General features: G+C 40.7%; 1 protein-coding gene across 7 annotated transcripts in view; it reads left to right on the top strand.

The window, feature by feature from the left end:
- Nucleotides 1-19589, top strand: part of DMD (dystrophin) — a 1912888-nt gene that overhangs the window by 225039 nt on the left and 1668260 nt on the right. For all 7 annotated transcript variants that reach the window (XM_043538015.1, XM_043538014.1, XM_043538013.1 and 4 more), the window contains exon 2: nt 13239-13300. In XM_043538015.1, coding sequence (XP_043393950.1) covers nt 13239-13300 — 62 coding nt within the window. The remainder of the gene's footprint in view (nt 1-13238; nt 13301-19589) is intronic.

Here is a 19589-nt window from a genome sequence, read left to right as displayed (position 1 = left end):
AGCAGCTCATGCATTTAGTTCTAAAGGTCCAGATTCAATCCCGCCTGCCAACAACCGGGGTCTGTCAGTGTTACATGACTATATGCATATGATGACAAAACATAGGTGTTAGAGGGACACTGTCAATGCGATGGGTAAACTGGCAGTTAGATACCCAAATATCTGCATGCATTCATAAGCAAACATGCTTGTACTGGAAGTTAGAGACTGCAGCTTCCTCACATCCTCAATGTGTGAAATTCACTCCTGTGCAGAGGGCTAGCACAAGTCTTGCTTAAACGCTGAGGACGTCAGACTCGTGGACATATCCTTTGAGTCCCTTGCAGCTGGGCTCCTTGGCTTCCTGACCTGACAATCAGCCAGCTAGCCTTTTTTTTTTTTCCCTATGTGGAAAATCTGACCTATGAGCATCTTCAGATCTGTATTTGCTCAATTTGCAACCTTCTCCTTCCCATAGCGCCTAATCCATTGGCACAGTTTAGCTGCTTCACTTCCCAAATTGTTCATTTTTAGGTTAGAGAAGATTTAGCCATCTGGTTGCCTGGAACAGCAAACATGATCTCCTTGGAGGAGGCAATCTGCCTTACCAAAGTATGATTAATATTTGATGATAATGTTTTACATGTTTGCAGTTTCATGCTTCCAGGAAATTCTAATCTGTTTCCTTGATGAAGTTTCTTCTTCCATTGGAAGCACACATTGGTTTCTTATAGAGAGGCAACTATGAGTTCTGGTCTGCTGGCACTGACTTACTTATGGAAATGAGCAATGAACTATTTGGTTATACAGAGAAGTTACATGGACTTTGCAAGCAAATTTCTGCATAAGGAAACACAAAATCTAAGTCATGTTTTGGATCCAGAGAACTAACTTTCCCTTTAATTTGTCCAATTTAATTATTCTTCTTTTTAAAAAAGTTCTCGGTATATTCAAGCATATTTTAAGTAAGCTGTGTTTATGAAAGGAATGATTAATGACCAAGCTGGCAAACATTGTTTTTTGTTTTCATTTAGCAAATGAAATTGAATTATTCGTTTACATTTGAAAGCACTTTAGATAACATTTATATAAAACGAAGATGTACTTAAATGAAACCAGAGCTAAATATGTACTGGTATACTAGCTTTCAATAAATACAGAAAATTGGAAGTTACTACGAGAGCAACAGCATTTGTTAAAATTTTGAAAGTAGACATAGAAAGAATGTTGTTTTTTCATTAAAAACAAAATTAAACTAAAGGAATTGTCAAGTTCTTCTATTGCAGTTATTGTAAATAACAACTTGTCTACACAGGACAGATAATCCAGGTTAAGATAGGGTGTGAATCTTAAATGAAGTTATTCCTGATTAACTCCCTTTGTAAGAGTTAATCAGAAATAGCTATTCTGGAATAATTTACCATGTAGATAAACCCTAAGTAATGAAATACTCATTTTTTTCTCTTTCTGATTACTTGTTTCAAATGTTACGGTTAGAGATGGATCCAATATCATAGGGAGAAAAACACCCCTTACATTTGGAGAGATTTAGAACTGGAACCTAGCTCTGGATTTTAATTTTTCAGCTATTCCATCTATTTGTTATGGTACTGAGTCATATATTGTTAGCAGTTATTACCCTTGAATATTTGATTACTTAGAAGATTGTCTGAAGTAATTAGTGAAAACAGAATCCTTGTCACTGTACAAATGCTGTTTCAAAGAAAAGGAAACATCATATAATTTAGGTCTAGTCTACACATACCACTTCGCTGGTTAAAATAAAGTTGTCATTTGAAATCAATTTTAGTTGAACCAGTGTATCTCTATTTGGACAGAAATTTAAAACCGGCAATTTAAATTTAGGCTGTGTTGGGAAGTTTATAGGCACGAGCTAAATCAATACCACCAAATCAAAAATGATACAAGAGTATCATGCTGGGGTTTGGCCTGGTTTAAATAAATCTGTTTTCAAACAAGTTTAAGTTAAACCAATGTGACTTCAGAATAATGTTATGTCCTTAGAGAGAAGACATATTTATACTCAGCTATGTAGCATGTTTTACCTCTTGTAGAAAACCCTGATATAATATTACCAACAGTAGATGGTGTAATCAGTGTAACATCAGAGATTGTTGCTCCAGTTACAGATAAGTCCTTTTTATGACTCTAGTTACAATTGTATACAAAGGATACTTATCTATCTACCCTCTTTCTCTAAACAACATGAATTAGGTTAGGTTAGAGCAAAAACCTATTAGGTTGTATAAACTGTGGGAAAGACTTAACAGAATTAAAATATAGGGGAAGTCAGCAAGGATTTTTTCCATAAGATACAATGTCCACTTTGGCCTGTAGGGGGTTAATAGTTCCTTGACCCACCTGGTGTCCAAGGTAAGTCACTCTGTTTAGGCCTATTTGACACTTCTTAGCCTTAACAGTTAGTCCTGCCTCCCTTATGCGCTCAAAGACTTTTTTTAGATGTTCCAGGTGGTCTGCCCAGGAATCCGAAAATATGGCCACATCGTCAAAGTAGGCGACTGCATATTCTCCTAATCCCGTTAGGAGACCATCTACAAGTCTTTGGAACGTGGCGGGTGCATTCCACAGCCCGAAAGGGAGCATATTAAATTCATACAGCCTGACATGTGTGGTGAAGGCTGATCTTTCCTTGGCAGATTCATCTAGCGGCACCTGCCAGTACCCCTTGGTTAAGTCCAAGATAGAGATGAACTGGGCCCATCCCAGTTTCTCTAATAGTTCATCTGTGTGTGGCATTGGATAGTTGTCTGGGCGAGTTACAGCATTTAGCTTACGGTAGTCCACACAAGAACGTATCTCCCCATCTGGTTTGGGAACTAGAACCACTGGAGATGACCATGCACTGCCAGAGGAGCGGATTACCCCGATCTGTAGCATATCCTGGATCTCCCGTTCTATAGCAGTTTTAGCTTGAGGAGACACCCGATAAGATTGGACTTTAATTGGGTGAGCATTTCCTGTGTCAATTGAGTGGTATGCCCGTTCAGTCAGTCCTGGGGTGGCTGAGAACGTCAGTGCATAGCTAGTGCACAGTTCCTTGATCTGCTATCGCTGCATACGCCCCAGGGTCATGGAGAGGTTCACCTCTTCCATGCCACCAGCACTTTTCCCTTTGTAGTAGACACTTTCAGGCCACTCAGCGTCATCTCCTCCCTGAGCTGTGAACTGACAAACCTTTAATTCTCTGGAATAAAAGGGCTTTAGAGAATTAATGTGGTACACCTTAGGCTTTCGGCTGGAGGTGGGGAATGCTATGAGATAATTAACAGCTCCCAGGTGCTCCTGGACCGTGAATGGCCCTTCCCACGACACTTCCATTTTATGGGCCTGGAGCCCATGACCTGGTCCCCTACTTTGAAGGAACGCTCTCTGGCATGTTTATCATACCAGGCTTTTTGTTCTTTTTGAGCATCCTGTAGGTTTTCTTTAGCAAGGGCTAAAGAGGTTCGGAGGGTGTTTTGTCGGTTGGTTACAAAGTCTAGAATGTTAGTTCCTGGAGAAGGTGTAAACCCCTCCCATTGCTGTGTCACCAACTGTAAGGGCCCCTTAACCTCGCAGCCATAAACAAGTTCAAATGGTGAAAACCCTAAACTGGGATGTGGTGCAGTTCTGTAGGCAAAGAGCAACTGCTGTAACAACTAGGTCCCAATCATTGGAGTGCTTATTTACGATTTACGTATCATGGCCCCCAAAGTCCCATTAAATTTCTCCACCAGGCCATTTGTTTGATGATGGTAAGGGGTGGCAACCAAGTGATTCACCCCATGAGCTTCCCAAAGGCTTTCCATAGTTCTTGCCTGGAAATTAGTCCCTGCATCTGTGAGGATGTCGGAGGGCCAACTACCCTGGCAAAAATGTCTGCTAGTGCCTGGCACACACTTTTAGCCCTGGTGTTGCTTAGAGCTACTACTTCCGGCCATCGGGTGGCAAAATCCATGAAAGTCAGTATGTACTGCTTTCCTCCGGGTGTCTTTTTCGGAAAAGGACCCAGAATATCCACAGCTATTCGCTGAAATGGAACTTCAGTGATGGGGAGTGGCTGGAGAGGGGCTTTGACCTGGTCTTGGGGTTCTCCCACTCTTTGACATACCTCACAAGACCGGACATAGGTAGAAACATCCTTGCCCATTCCCTCCCAGTGGAATGACCTCCCCAAATGGTCTTTGGTCCTGTTCACCCCAGCATGGCCACTAGGATGATCGTGGGCCAAGCTCAAGAGCTTTACCTGGTACTTAGTTGGAACTACCAACTGTCTCTGAGGATGCCAGTCTTCCTGGTGTCCACCAGAAAGAGTTTCCTTGTATAAAAGTCCTCTTTCTACAACAAACCTGGATCAATTAGAAGAGCTGAGAGGCAGTGGGTTGCTCCATGCCGCTGTCCAAGCTCTCTGGAGGCTTTCATCTGCTCCCTGTTCGGTCTGGAACTGTTCCCTTGATGCTGGAGACATCAGTTCCTCATTGGATTGTGGATCTGGGCTTGGTCCCTCTGGAAGCGACGTAGGGGATGGGGCTGTTTCCACTGACTGTGAACCGCTCTCCGCTGGTGTACTATGTTTGGGTTCAGGCTCTGGCTGAGCCTCTTGTGTAGGGTTATCGGCTGCTGCCAGTTCTGGTTCTGGGACTGGCTCTGTCTGGGTCTCTGGGACTGGATCCACTACTGCTGTTGCAGACGTTGGCCTGGGGTCTGGGTCCATCACCCCTGACCGGGTCCTGATAGAAGTTTCTGGAACAGAGCTAGGAGTGACGGCTTGCTTAGCCTGGCTGCGGGTGACCATTCCCACCCTTTTGGCTAGCTTCACATGATTAGCCAAGTCTTCCCCCAACAGCATGGGGATGGGATAATCATCATAGACTGCAAAAGTCCACATTCCTGACCAGCCCTGGTACTGGACAGGCAACTTGGCTGTAGGCAAATTGAAAGAGTTGGACTTGAAGGGTTGAATTGTCACTTGGATCTCTGGGTTGATTAAATTGGGGTCCACTAAGGAAGCATGGATAGCTGACACTTGTGCTCCGGTGTCCCTCCATGCGGTGACCTTCTTCCCGCCCACACTCACTTTTTCCCTCCGCTCTGAGGGTATCTGGGAGGTATCTGGGCCTGAGGACCTCTGGTGTGATTCCGGTGCAATGAACTGTAATCTGTTGAGGTTCTTGGGGCAGTTGGCTTTCACATGCCCCGGCTCGTTACATTTAAAACATCGTCCAGCTGACGGGTCACTAGGGTGCGGTGGGTTGCTGGAGAATGGTGTGGCAGGACGATAAGGTGTCTGGAGTATTCCTTGGTGTGTAGTTGGGGCCTTGGGCTGCCCCTGGTAGTAGGGTGTGGTCTGAGGGTGTCCCTTCTGGTATCCGCTCCAACTGCAACCAGGGTTGTTCCTCTTTCCTCCCTCCATCCTTTTTGTTCCGACTTGCCCCGCCTCTCTGGTGGCCTGGGACTGCTCGTATCGATCAGCATAAGAAGCAAGACTTTCTGCTGAGTCCATTTCCTTATCCCATAAACACTGTTTTATTTCCTCCTTGGACATATTCAGGCATGTTCCTGAGCTATCAAATCACACATTCCGTCAAAGCTAGTGACACCCCTTCCTTGGAACCATTTATCTAACAGATCCTTCATCTGGTTTAGAAAAGCCACATTACTTAGTCCAGGCCGTCTCTTAAGGGTTCGAAATTTTACTCTGTACATATCAGATGTAATTTGAAATTGCTTTAAAACCAAATCCTTGAACTTATTATAGTCAGAAGCTTCATCAATAGGCATTTATTGAATATGTCCAGAGCTCTTCCAGTTAATTTTGCGACCAATGTGGTCATCTTATGAGCTTCAGGAATTTTATGGAGAGTGCACAGTCTCTCAAAGGTGTGAAAATATTCAGCAATATCACTGGATTCATCATACTGTGGACATAGTCGCTCCTATTTGTGGATTGTTGAGGAAAGATTGTTAGGGTTATCAGTCCTTACCTTCTCCAACTCCAGTTCATGCTTCCTCTCTTTTTCCCTCTCCTCCATTTTTTTCCCTTGCCTCCATTTCTTTTTCCTTTGCTTCCATATCTCTCCTGTGAGCAGCCTCTTGGTGTTTTTCTGCCTCTTTTGCTGCCTCCATAGCGCTCCTGTGGGCAGCCTCTTGGTTTTTTTCTGACTCTCTTGCTGCCTCCAGTTCTCTCCTATGGGCAGCCTCTGTGGCTTTTTCTGCCTTGGGCTCTGTCATGTTTGCCTCTCTGTTTTTAACTAACTTTACACCCGAGAGTTAGAAATAAAACAAACAAACAAAAAACTTGGCTTGTAACATTTTGCTGTGCTGTAATATGATACCTGTATTCTCTGATAGTGATTGTCAGCCTCCAGAAAAATCCTTTAAAAAAAACCTAACACCTTTGTCTCCAGGCAAATAGACAGAAAACCCCTCTAGTTGCTATTAGGTAAAAACAACTTCAGATCTGTGAAGACTTGTGAATTTCCCTGCAGGAGGTTAACTACCCTGAGTTTAGGTAGAGAAAACTCCAGCTCGCAAAAGACAATTCCCTTTTGTCTCTGTTCTGGCCTCCAAGCAGAGACAAAAAAAAAACTCTAACTGCTTTCAGCTTAAAACCTGCTTTCCAGCAGCCCAAAGGAAAAAAAAATCCTTTTAAAAAATCTGTTTTTCTGGTTCAAAAAATCTCAAATTGATCTCTAAATGATTTCAAGTTAATTCCACTGCTCTGCCACCATTTCAAGGTTCCTTCCCCACTCTGAACTCTAGGGTACAGATGTGGGGATCTGCATGAAAAACCCCCTAAGCTTATTTTTACCAACATAGGTTAAAACTTCCCCAAGGTACAAACTATTTTATCTTTTGCCCTTGGACTTTATTGCTGCCACCACCAAGCATCTAACAAATATATAACAGGGAAAGAGCCCGCTTGGAAATGTCTTTCCCCCCAAAATCCTCCCAAACCCTACACCCCCTTTTCTGGGGAAGGCTTGATAAAAATCCTCACCAATTTGCATAGGTGAACGCAGACCCAAACCCTTGGATATTAAGAACAACGAAAAAGCAATCAGGTTCTTAAAAGAAGAATTTTAATAGAAGAAAAAAGTAAAAGAATCACCTCTGTAAAATCAGGATGGTAAATATCTTACAGAGTAATCAGATTCAAAACATAGAGAATCCCTCTAGGCAAAACCTTAAGTTACAAAAAGACACAGAAACAGGAATATACATTCCATTCAGCACAGCTTATTTTATCAGCCATTTAAACAAAACAGAATCTAATGCATATCTAGCTAGATTACTTACTAAGTTCTAAGACTCCATTCCTTTTCTGTTCCTGGCAAAAAAACACACAGACAGAGAGAACCTTTGTTTCTCCCCCCCCCTCCAGCTTTGAAAGTATAAAGGTAGATCCAGTTTTATTAAAGGATAATCATATAATGTTTTCTAGTCTTGAGGAAACTATGAAGAACTTTCAATTGAGGTAATAGATTGCAAATGTGAAATATTCCATTAAGCAGCTATGAAAATTGTCTGCTAACAACTCATCATTAGTAGTAGCATCCTCAGTCCTATTGAGGGCTAATTGCATGATCCGAAGCATTCTTTGTTGTACCACTTGTGTCTCTATTAGCATTGTCACCTGATTAACTTTTAGAACTGTCCCTTTCCCATATGATTAGCTCTATTAGTACTGTATTTCAGTTTTTTTTCTAGTCACAATTTCACATGAACACTGCCCTGGAAAAATACTTCTTTAAAATCTAATGCTCAATTTAGCAAACTCAAGAGGTTTGGAGACACAGTCTGTATTTTGCTGATCCTGTGAATCATAACCTATACACAATAATTTATGCGTGGAAGGGCTAAAAGGAGAAAAAAAAGTAAAGTAAAACCAAGATCAATACCCACCTGCTGAAGTGAAAAAACAGATTGACTGAGCCAGAAGAGTACCCAGAAGTCACCTACTACAGGACAGGCCCAACAAAGAAAATAACAGAACGCCATTAGCTGTCACCTTCAGCCCCCAGCTAAAACCTCTCCAACGCATCATCAAGGATCTACAACCTATCCTGAAGGACGATCCCACACTCTCACAGATCTTGGGAGACATGCCAGTCCTTACTTACAGACAACCCCCCAGCCTGAAGCAAATACTCTCCAGCAACCACACACCACACAACAAAAACACTAACTCAGGAACCTATCCTTGCAACAAAGCCTGATGCCAACGCTGTCCACATATTTATTCAAGGGACACCATCATAGGACCTAATCACATTAGCTACGCCAAAAGGGGCTTGTTCTCCTGCACATCTACTAATGTGATATATGCCATCATGTGCCAGCAATTCCCCTCTGCCATGTACATTGGCCAATCCGGACAGTCTCTACACAAAAGAATAAATGGACACAAATCTGACATCAGGAATTATAACATTCAAAAACCAGTAGGAGAACACTTCAACCTCTCTGGCACCCAGTAAAAGACTTAAGGGTGACAATTTTGCAACAGAAAAGCTTCAAAAACAGACTCCAACGAGAAACTGCTGAGCTTGAATTAATATGCAAACTAGATACCATTAACTTGTGTTTGAATAGAGACTGGGAGTGGCTGGGTCATTACACATATTGAATCTATTTCCCGATGTTAAGTATCCTCACACCTTCTTGTCAACTGTCTAAATGGGCCATCTTGATTATCACAACTAAAGGTTTTTTTCTCCTGCTGGTAATAGCTCATCTTAATTAATTAGCCTCTTATAGTTTGTATGGCAACTTCCACCTTATTTGTGTGTGTATATCTATATATATATATCTATATATATATCTTCTTACTATATGTTCCATTCTATGCATCTGATGAAGTGGGCTATAACCCGCAAAAGCTTATGCTCTAATACATTTGTTAGTCTCTAAGGTGCCACAAGTACTCCTGTTCTTTTTGAGAAATTTGGTACATTTCCAGTGTTTCATTTTTAGATTCACCTAAATAGTGAAACTGAGATCCACAGGAATTCTGATTGACAGCTTTAAAGAGAAGTGTGTAATAGACACAGTATATTACCCTGGGACAGCAGAAATTATATACCTGACCACTTGATTATTTCTGTTGCCTCACAGTAAAAACAGCTGCAATTGCATTCATCTGGCTGTCACTAAAGTATCTATTGTAAACATAGAAATTCAGAAGTGGCAGGTTGGTGTTTTTGGCACATTTCTCTATATCCAGACAAATGTCATTTAGTTTCCATATCTGGTATTCAGTCCATCAATCTAGGTAAGAAAAAAAAAGTGTGTGTGTATGTGTATTTCACTGCTTTCTATAGGGAAACTGAATGTGCCATGTATTAACACAAAATTGATTCTTTGTAGGGAGGCTGCCACAAACAAATTGTTGTGGTATAAACTTGTCAGAGCAAGCATCTAAAAATAACAGAAATGAAAAGAAAGTATACTTGAATGATCGTTATATAAAGATAACAGTGGAAGAGAGTTGTGTACGGAAATGTGCAAAGGTGGCATAGCATCACTTGGACTGTGAAAGAGCCAAATTCAGATGGTTGGATTTAACTCCCATATTACTCAGGAGACCCTGATCTTTACTAGCTCAATGGGCATTAATTAATCTGTGATTAGCAGTTCAATGTCTTGCATGTAAATGTGTGGACAAGTAACAGTTTCTGAATATGTTATACAGTTGCCCAGCGTGGGAAAGAAATTAAGCTTGGGCACTAGATATCGTAGCTGTGCCTCCCTTCTTGCCCTCTACACAATCACATATACTCTCTATACAAAATTATCCTCTGTTTTAATAACATGCTTAAAGCTGCACATTGGGATGGTATTAAGAGGCATTTAAACAGAAGCCACTATGTGTTTAGTGTTAATTTACTTTCACGTTGTATGTGAAGATGCTGTGGGAGTTTGTGATTCAACATCAAATCGAATATATGCCAGACACCCAGCTCTGCACCTCCTTTGTATTCCAGCAAAGAGCAACATCTCCTACATATCCAAGAGCCTGGGAGAGAGCAGCACTTGTATGGCAAGCCACTGACTAACATTCAACCCAGCAAAAGGGAGGTAGTGGTGACGGGCAAAGGAAAGCATTGTGAATAGCCTCACAATCACCCACTACCAAAGGCACATGTCCTGTAATAATCAAGGTGATCTGCAGACTGTGTGTCCTCTGGACGCTTCATTGCTGCCAGATGCACAAATAGCTAAAGTTGCTAAAAATGTCACTTTCAACCAACAGCTGACTAGGAAAGAAGCAAGTGCCAGTGCTTGAGATATTTAATACTAGAAAAGACAAAACTCTAGAAAATGTACTCTTGGGAACAATCCTGCATTGGCAGGAGAATAGATTGCTTGATGTAATATGTTCTCCAGCTTTAATTTTTATAAAATGGTTCCAAGTACAGTGTATTGTGTTTCAAAAGGAGATGAACACAATCAGTGGGGTTTTTTTGGTCTTGAAAAATGGTGTTGATTACAGTAGCTTGTCCCCAAACCTCAACATTACCAGATACTCAAATAAATAGTCTGTGTTTTGGCCTTTTTTAAGCGACTTTGGCAAATTTCCAGTAGCAACAACTCATAAGGGCTGTTTTTTCCAGGCAAAATACTAAACTGTTACCCTGTTTTAAATTCATGAATACTTGTGAGCTATGGGTTCTCCGAGCTGAAAACCTTCAAAGGGAAAATTGGTGGGTTTTGTAACCACCTCTATTATAGCAATAATATTTTTGACTAGCAAGCAGAAAGTAGACAAGGAATTATTGTAAAAATTGAATTATATCCCAAAACCTTGACATCCAGGAATTGTGTAGACTATAACTCTCTCTATGGAAGCTCTATACTTTGTATTTTAAAATACATATTTAATTTTTAAAAGATACTGGGAATTGAAGTCGGACTATTTATGCTTAAAAATAATAGAAAGTATTCTTCCAGCCATTACTTCAGTGAAAGCAGGTCATCCTGGAACTTAAAATGGTGTGATTTTGTGCTAATGAATATTTGACATTTTTGGAAGTGAAATACAGATTGATATTCTACATTTGTAATGCACTGTATATGGTATAATAAGCCGTACATTGTGATGAAAATGCTGCCATAAAAATAATGATAATTTATTGTGTAGAATAGTCTCATACAACGTATAATAAAAAGGTAAATATGAAGTGAAGTTGCTTGCTTAAAATAAATTCCCATTGTGTTATTTACTCAATAGATACATAAAACTTCATGGATAACGTCAAATGACTCCTAATGTCTTCACAATCTATTTTAAATCTCTCATTTTACTCATAATGTCTACATGCAGCATATTTTTTTACTTTCTGACAGGTTTTGTAATAAAATAGTTTTATCTTTCATATTCATATTTCCTCAGTATACTTTATTGTTATAGGTAAAAAACATGCCTGTGAAAAGACACATTTGGTGGTAGTTATTCAAGCAAGGTTTCTGAGAACAAAAGATGTAATTGTATCATAAAGCGTTGCCTTGTCTTGTCTCAGAGAAAGGAAAAAGAATTGAAATACATTATTAATGCCATGAATTCCTCATGTAGTTCATCGGTAACTGCCTTTCAGAGTCAACTGAATCCATTAAAATCATTAATTTGTGAGCATTTCAGATGAGAATTAATATTATTTTTTTTATTTTTAAAATGGGGTGAACTTGACTGCTCACAAGAAGGGGAGAGAGGTGGCACAGGCTGTAGCTTCATTTAATACAGGCACCATGCCACGCTCCCCACAAAACCCCTGCCTCTGCACTTCAGTTCTGATTTAAAACAATCCTGCTATTCTAGGAAAGAGATCCCTGTGTGTTATTGCTTACAGAATTGTCTCTAATACTCATCAGACACTCGGTTGAAGCCACTAATTTGTTTCTTATGTGACTACCTAACCTAGGGCAAAATGCTACTCTTATATGCTGCTTTCCTGATGTTTGTCCATTTTCAGTCATCATCATTACAGACCTCAAGTTTGTGGACAGAGCACTATGTTGGAGTCTAGGGTTGAGATACTAGCCCCCACTCCAGCTCTTTTATGCAACGTAAAAGGGCTGGAGTGACAGGCTGGAGTAGTCTACAGGGGCCCTAAAAGCCCTGGCTCTGGCTGGGGAAGGATTCCCCCGGCACAAGCCCTATAAACACAGCTGGAAGGCTGCCTTCCATGAACTCCCATGCCCTGAGGTATGTAGCCTGATGGGGAAGGGTTACGGTTAGGAGAGGTTATACTTGGGGGAAGGGCTGTAGGGTTTGCAGGAAATACTGTAGTCCATTCAGGCAGCCCAGGGAGGCTGCCATAACTTAGACAGCTCTAGCCTCCAGAGCAGTCCAGGATCTCCCCCTGCCCTGCAGGCTAGAAATTCTATGCTGCGCTTCCTAGGGACACAACCCAGACTCTCACTGATGATCCCTATACAGATATGTGAGCAGAGGTTTGCTCCTAATTGGGTGCTAATGAGAGGAGACATACTAGTTATGGATGCACTGTGCCAGCCAATACTTTTCTGTAACTGGGAGAAGTGGGAAACCTTTGATGGAAGGCAAGTTCAAGAGGCACAAATGTTTCCTCCTCTGGTGTGTAGGGGCAGCTCTTCAATTGCAAATCCCTTCCTTGATTTTTCTTTGCTCTCACTGATGTGGCATGCGCTATGTATGTTTAGAAAGTGCCTCTTGCAGTCAGTCAAACAGCCATGATTTTCTGGATCATGAAGGTCCAGAATAGCAGGCAGAGTATGAGTAGGCGTATTTAATAGTTTTTAAAAGAGAGAGATTTGTTGTCCTATAATTCAGGTACCGAAATAATATCTCAACCCTTGCTTAGATGGGCTGTATTTATTTTCTCTAACGTAACTTTCACTCTATTTGGCTATCTAAAGTATTATTGGTTAGTGAGGATCACTTTGGACTCGTCGACTCTGCGCCACAGCGTGGACTACCGAGGTTTAAATTGCAGAGCGCACGAAAGCACTGTACTCTAGATGCCCCATGTGAACACTGCTAGCAAAAACTAAAAGTTGCCTAGTTCATGTTAGTTTGCACTGCAGCACAGTGTAGACAGGGCCTTTATTTAATAATACACAATCAAATAATACAATCAAATACACAAACAATTTTTTAATTGGAAACAACCATTCATAGTAATATTAGGGACTTTTTTCCTCTGGTCAAAAGGTATATGATATTGATATTAATACATTATTTTATGTTTCTTTTACAGATGAAAGGGAAGATGTTCAAAAGAAAACATTCACAAAATGGGTAAATGCACAGTTTGCTAAGGTAAGGGAATTTCCTGTTTTCCTTTATAAATCAAAGCCTGTTATGCACATATAATGTCAGATTTTCAAAAGAGCTTACTTCCCACAATTGGGACCAAATTTGCAAGAGAAGTCAGCGGGGGATTGAGCACTTTTGAAAACATAGTTCTTTTATTTAGTTGCCTAAATTGGAGCTGAGTTCTTCTGAAAATATGGCTCTTAATAGTGAAACCTTGCTCTACAATCCCTCTTGGTTTTTCAGTTTTATCGCTGAAAGGATTTGGGAAAGTTGGAAGAACAACAGTTATCCCTATTCCTCCAATTCTCTCCTTCTGAAAAATCAAATCAAATCTTAAAGACCTGAAGTTTATTATGTATGTTTGAATAAATTTCAGTTCAGGCTTCTTTCACAATACTGTTACCTCCCTGGACCTGACTGATTAGCCAATATTCAGCATCTTTTGGGTTGTTTCTGTTAGTTGCAGAAATTGATAATGTGAATCAGGTATGTCTTTATTGCAGTCCAGTTTGTTTATAAAAAATGTACACAAAGTCCCGTTTCCCTGAACAAAGTAGGAATCAAACAATAAGAGACAGTTTCTTTGTTTACCATTCCAAGCCTCTTTCCAGCTAGCACTTAGCCCAAAGCACTTTCTATATTAGTTTTTTCTCAGGGTCTCACTTAAAGTGCTTCTCTGGGGCTTCCTTGCTGCCTTCTCTGTGTGCTTCTTTGTGTTTCCATTTTTCTTTCTCACACACACAGCTGCATCAAACAATAACCAAGCCCCCCCCCCCCCCCCAGCATTTTCATTCAGACCCCTTTCAGATCACATGGATGAAATCCTATTCCAGCCTTGCATGTGGATTGTGTTTTGGGGTGTAGCTCCTATTGTTTCAGCTATCTAGTACATAAAGGCGCTTATTTGCATTTTACATTTATCTTGAATGAAGAGCTGCTGTTACACCCACTAGCTTTAGTGAGGTTTTACCCAACCGCCCAATATATAATGATATAATCAGTTACAAAACACAGTGTAATAGTTCTAACAATAGATGAGCTAGAAGCAAACCACGTGATTCAAATGCTCTAGAACGTTGCGAGAGAAAGTCTTCATAATATGAACACAGATCTGCATAGAAATGTCATAGCTACCCCCTCTCTCCAGCACGGAGCAAACTAAAAGATCACCCTGAGAAAGTGTCAGAAATCTGGGATCTCCGTTTTGTGACTCAACCCCATCTGTACTTCCAGCTCTACTCATCTGCATGATGTGGGGGTTGCTCTGTTGGAAATTATGTTAATTCAGTAATGCTAATGTGGTATGTTGTGATAACATGCTTTATAATGTAAGCAGAGTCAGAATGAGCTCTACCCTGACATCTGGTGGTGAGCTGTGGAAAAGGACTTAAGGGGCTGATCTCGTTTGCATGGACACACTCATTTGCATGGGCACACCCACCCTGACTAGCATGATGGACTGCTTGCCCAAATGATCACTTTGGCTGCTGTGGGATCCCCAGTCTCTCTGTTTTGGGGGCAGGAGTAATAAGGGGTTGTTATTCTGGTTATGTGAATCAAGGACAGTAGAACTGTACTTGGCATTTTATGACAGAGGGACTCGCTCTCAACTAAGTAGCACTTGCTAGGCAAGGGACATGGGTTCCAAAACCCAGTGAATTGAGAGAGGCTTGGAATAGGTATGTATATCTGGCAGTATGGGGCCATTCTGAGGGCCCTAAACACTGCTTTGATCCCTCCTCTCTCCATGGTGTAGTAACAGAGCTAATTTTGGCTCCATTAGGAGTTTTGTTACATGCTGCAGAGCTGAAATCACTGATACCTAGGTGTAAGCAGTAGGCCTACTTTGGGTTGTGGTGCATCAGCACTGAGGCTCCCCCTACTACCAGCTAAAAATCACTAAGCACTGAAATCACTGAAGAGCTGAAGTTGCTGAGAGCTGTGTCAAGTGGGGGGGGCTGGGGACAAGTTGGTGAGCAGACAGCTAGTGGAGAGTGGAGAGGATAGCTGAGAGGCTGGTGGAGAGGAGCAGACAGCAGGACAGCTAGTGGAGAGCGGAGAGCAGTGGATAGCAGGGCAGATGATGGAGAGGTGCAGCTGGTGGGGAAGACTGCAGCAGAACCCCATGGAGAGGCTTGTCACTTGGCCGTTGATCTGAGTAGTGGAGCATGTAAAATGACCCCCCATACCGCCCTCCGCTTCCACCCAGGCTGGGAGGTAAACTCTGCAGATGAACTTCTGAACTCGGGGGGGCTGCACTGACCAAGGACAGAAACTGGGGATGGGGGGATAACTATTGGGTTGCTGGACTTAAGACCCTGGAGGGGAAAAGGATACTGCCAAACTTACCTGGGGGTCGGTCTTTTGTTCATGGTTGGTGTTATGAATCCTGTTTGTGGTGTTTCTCCAAGATAATGCCACATTGTTTCCCTCCTTTATTAAAAGGTTTTTGCTACACCCAGACTCTGTGCTTGTGAGCGGGGAAGTATTGCCTCTTAGAGACGTCCAGGGGGGTGGTATGTAATTGTTCCAGGTCAGTGGGTGAGGGCTCGAGCCAGTTTTGCATTATGTTATTGAAATGGAACCCCTAGATACTGAACCCGGCCCTTATTGCTGTCAACTCTGACGGGCAGAAGGGTTATAATAATTTGTCATCACTGTAGTTTTATGTTGCACCATACAGTGTGTGAAATTTTTAAACGACTAGTCTTGATTGTAGAATTGGCTCAGATAGCTTCTGTATAGTTTCAAAAGTGTGTCTTGTTAAGCTGATTAGCCTTAAGGGTTTGCATTAATTATAAACAGATGGTAAAATATGTTATGTCACTTCTCTTTCTTACTCAGGAGCAATGGAATCCATTTCATTAATCAAGTACAAAATATTCTGGGATGAGTGTCAGTTGGCAAAAAAACAAAAGACAGCTAGAGATGGACCTAACTAAAAGGCTAATTTCAAATGTCTTCAGAACTTAGGGACACCACAGGACTAAAGTCATTTGTCCTCAAAGATAACTTGCTGTGTTCAGATCTTTTCCCGCAAATGTTTTTTTTTTTTAAGTCCAAGGTGCACCGAACATCTCTTGAACGCCCAGAATACCAGTCAAATTCAAGTAATCTCCATTCCCTGTTCTGGACTGAAACTCAAGGATATTGAGTCTCACATGCCTACTACATACAATAATAATCTGAATATATGCAATATTTTATTATAAATGGTAAAATTTTGAAAATCTTCCTCCTAACTTATGTGTGTTTAAAAGTGCATGTGTCTGTGGTTTGGAAATATGTGCCTTTTTATGATCACATACTAGGAAGAAAAAATCATGCTTTTCTGGTCAATATTAACTACTGTCTCTTGACACGTTTGTAATGACACCCCTGGGTTAGATCATATGTAGAGTTTGGACCTTCATTAGAAAGGACTTCGAGATCTAATAATGAAAAGCACTATATAAGAGCTGGGTGGTGGTATTATTGTTGTTGTTAATATTTTATTATTATCATTACTACCTCTTAGTTATTGTACCAGGTCCCTTAGCTCAGAGGCAGTAATAAATTCTTAAACTCGCTAACCATTAGATGGGAACAGAGCCACACGGCATTATTATGAGTTATACAAGCATCAAAGAGCAAGTTATTCTCAGACTTCTGCCTCTTTTCCCATATAACTGTAGCCTGTGCAGAGAATCTGAGACTTTAAAGGGGCAAAAGAGATCTGATTAATATTTATGCATGCAGCATTGCAAGTGAATACCTGGTATTTTCTATTAGGGTTTTGTCCAAAGTGAAGTAGCAAGCCTTAACGATCCATTGGCCAGATTCCTAGCTTATGTAAAGTGTCATAGCTCGATTGATGTTGGCAGAACTATGCTGATTTACACTAGCTGACGGTCTGATTGTATATCTCATGGCTCTGTAATGATATAAATAACCAAGGCTTCATATAGCTTGCGACACACCTATCTCAGACATCAAGAGAAAGACAATCCAGCAGCTTCTGGCTAAGACAGAATCTTTCCAATAAATAAAGGGTTAACCACTTTCATAACTACTATACTCTGTAACAAACCATACAGCGTGGTTAGCTATGCTTTTCAAAGTGATGAATCAGTTTTATAAAGTGGTTTCTATTCTGTTTAGTACATTTGTGATTTTCTCTTTATTTTTTGCCCTATACCCAGTAACCTTTATCATTAAGGTTACTAGAATTATTTGGGTAGCCTATTAAGTTGGGAAGGAAGGAAGGGAGGAAGGAAACTGACCTTTTGAGATTAAGAGAGGTGGGAGTAGGAATGAAGCATTGTCTTGTTTTCTGTTGGAGGCAAAGGAGCCATACTTACTTCAAACTGTGACAAATGGAGATTGGCACAGCCATGACCAGATGGGTGCTAGGCTTGTTTTATGACCCTATACATTGTTTGGCTTTGAAGGGGGTATGGAATTGACATCAATATATTTAGGACATTACAGTGGTGATTTTGCAGTGTGAGGTTGCTATGTTTGTCATGTGGATTTTTCACTGAGAAACTCAATTATTTTTACCTGCACAATTTACCTGCACATGCAGCTAAAACTAACACGCTTTCTGTCCTCTATGGGAATGCAATGGAACAAATGCTCCTGAGGACATGCATACATTCATGAAAGATAAGAGGAATCAACTAAAGCTATGAAGTTAGTGTGCAAAAGTAAAGTGCATTAAGCTCCTGTGTGGATGCTCTCCTTCAGACATAAACTGGCCAGAGTTTACTTTAGTTTAATCCTCCTTGAAGGATAATTTATGTGCTTTAACTTCACATGTTTAGTTAATTCATCTTCACTTCCCCATATAGACAAGCCCTAAATCATTTACATGCATCTGAAAATTCCATCCTTAATTATGCAGAGCTAGAGTGTGGAATCTTATTTTTACTAGTGAGCAATTACTCACATAAGTAATCCCATTAATTTCAGTGAGCATACCTGAGTGAGCAACTCCTCTCCAGTGCAGATGAGAGGGGCCACAATTTGGCTCTTAATGTTTGGAAAGAGCTCTAAGATAAAAGGGACTATGTCAATTGAAAGTAACAGGAGAAAATGAGTCTAGAACTGAGGAGGCCTGAATCACAGTTCCATGTTATCTGGGGTTTTCTGAACCTGAAACTATGGTAACTAATCTCTGTTTTTTCAGGAAGTTTCAGGACATAAATAAGCACTTCTGTCCGATAAATGATTGGTACACACAGGAGTGCTTTCACTCAAAAATCCTTGTTTTTATTGAGTCTAAAGCACTTTTCTAAAATTGTGGTAGTCTAGAGTACCCAGACATAGTTACCCAAAGTCTGAGGTGGTGTCAAGTGATCAGTAGCAGGTTTCTGGTGGACAGCCTGCCTCCTAGCCACAGGAGAGTTGGATGTCAGTCTCCTAGCTCGTTGAAATCTTTCTCTCCAAACTTCTCCAAATTGCATACTCTAACTACTCTCTTTATAGGTTCTTCAAAACAAAGCACATTACTCATAGTAACCCCTACTGGGTTAACAATTTCCCCAGCATCAGTAAGTAACTCATAATTTTAGTTATCAGCAAAGCAAGTCCCAGCAAGAAACTCGTAGTCATAGACACCCAGATCCAAGATCAGCAATCCACACTCCCTCCCATTCTCATAAATGTGTCACTTTATCTATCCTTATTAGCAACACTTCAGCTGTGCAGCTGTTTTGTCTGCTTAGTCAGAGACCAAATCATTCCTGACTAAATAGTGTTCTCACTTTCTGATAATGGTGGCTGAATAAACAAAATGGCTGCTGTTATGTCAAGTCCAGTTCTCTCATAACATTAACCACCAGACAACCTGCCTTTCTATGATGAGTCATGAGATAGTAGATCTAGCAGTTACTGTCATGTAACTGACATGTGATACTTGAGTCATGCTAGCTTTAAAAATGTGGAGCATATTTCTTTTTCTTAATATTGTTTCATTTTAAATGATAGAAAAGAGTTTCTCTGTGTACATCCTCCAAAGAGGTTAATTTGTAATATATTAAGGTTCTTTTCTGTGTGCATAAGTGCAGCACAGGTGCATGGCGTAGCCTAGTTCTTTATTAATAGTGCACACTGCAAAGTAATTAGAATCATTACAGGAGGTATGTTGGTCCTATGCAGGATGGTTATTTTTGAGATCTGAACTTTTTCTAAATGGTAAATGACAATTAATTTTATTTTCTAACACGGCCTATTTATAGGTATCACATAGATTTTTATAGTAAATAGCTTAAATGTAACTACAGTCTGTAACAGTAACTTAATGATGTCT

This window comes from Chelonia mydas, chromosome 1 (genome assembly GCF_015237465.2).
Source record: "Chelonia mydas isolate rCheMyd1 chromosome 1, rCheMyd1.pri.v2, whole genome shotgun sequence".
In the NCBI taxonomy this organism is placed as follows: Eukaryota; Metazoa; Chordata; order Testudines; family Cheloniidae; genus Chelonia; species Chelonia mydas.
Note: the sequence above shows the minus strand (reverse complement) of the source record. Positions and strands in the feature narration are given on the sequence as shown.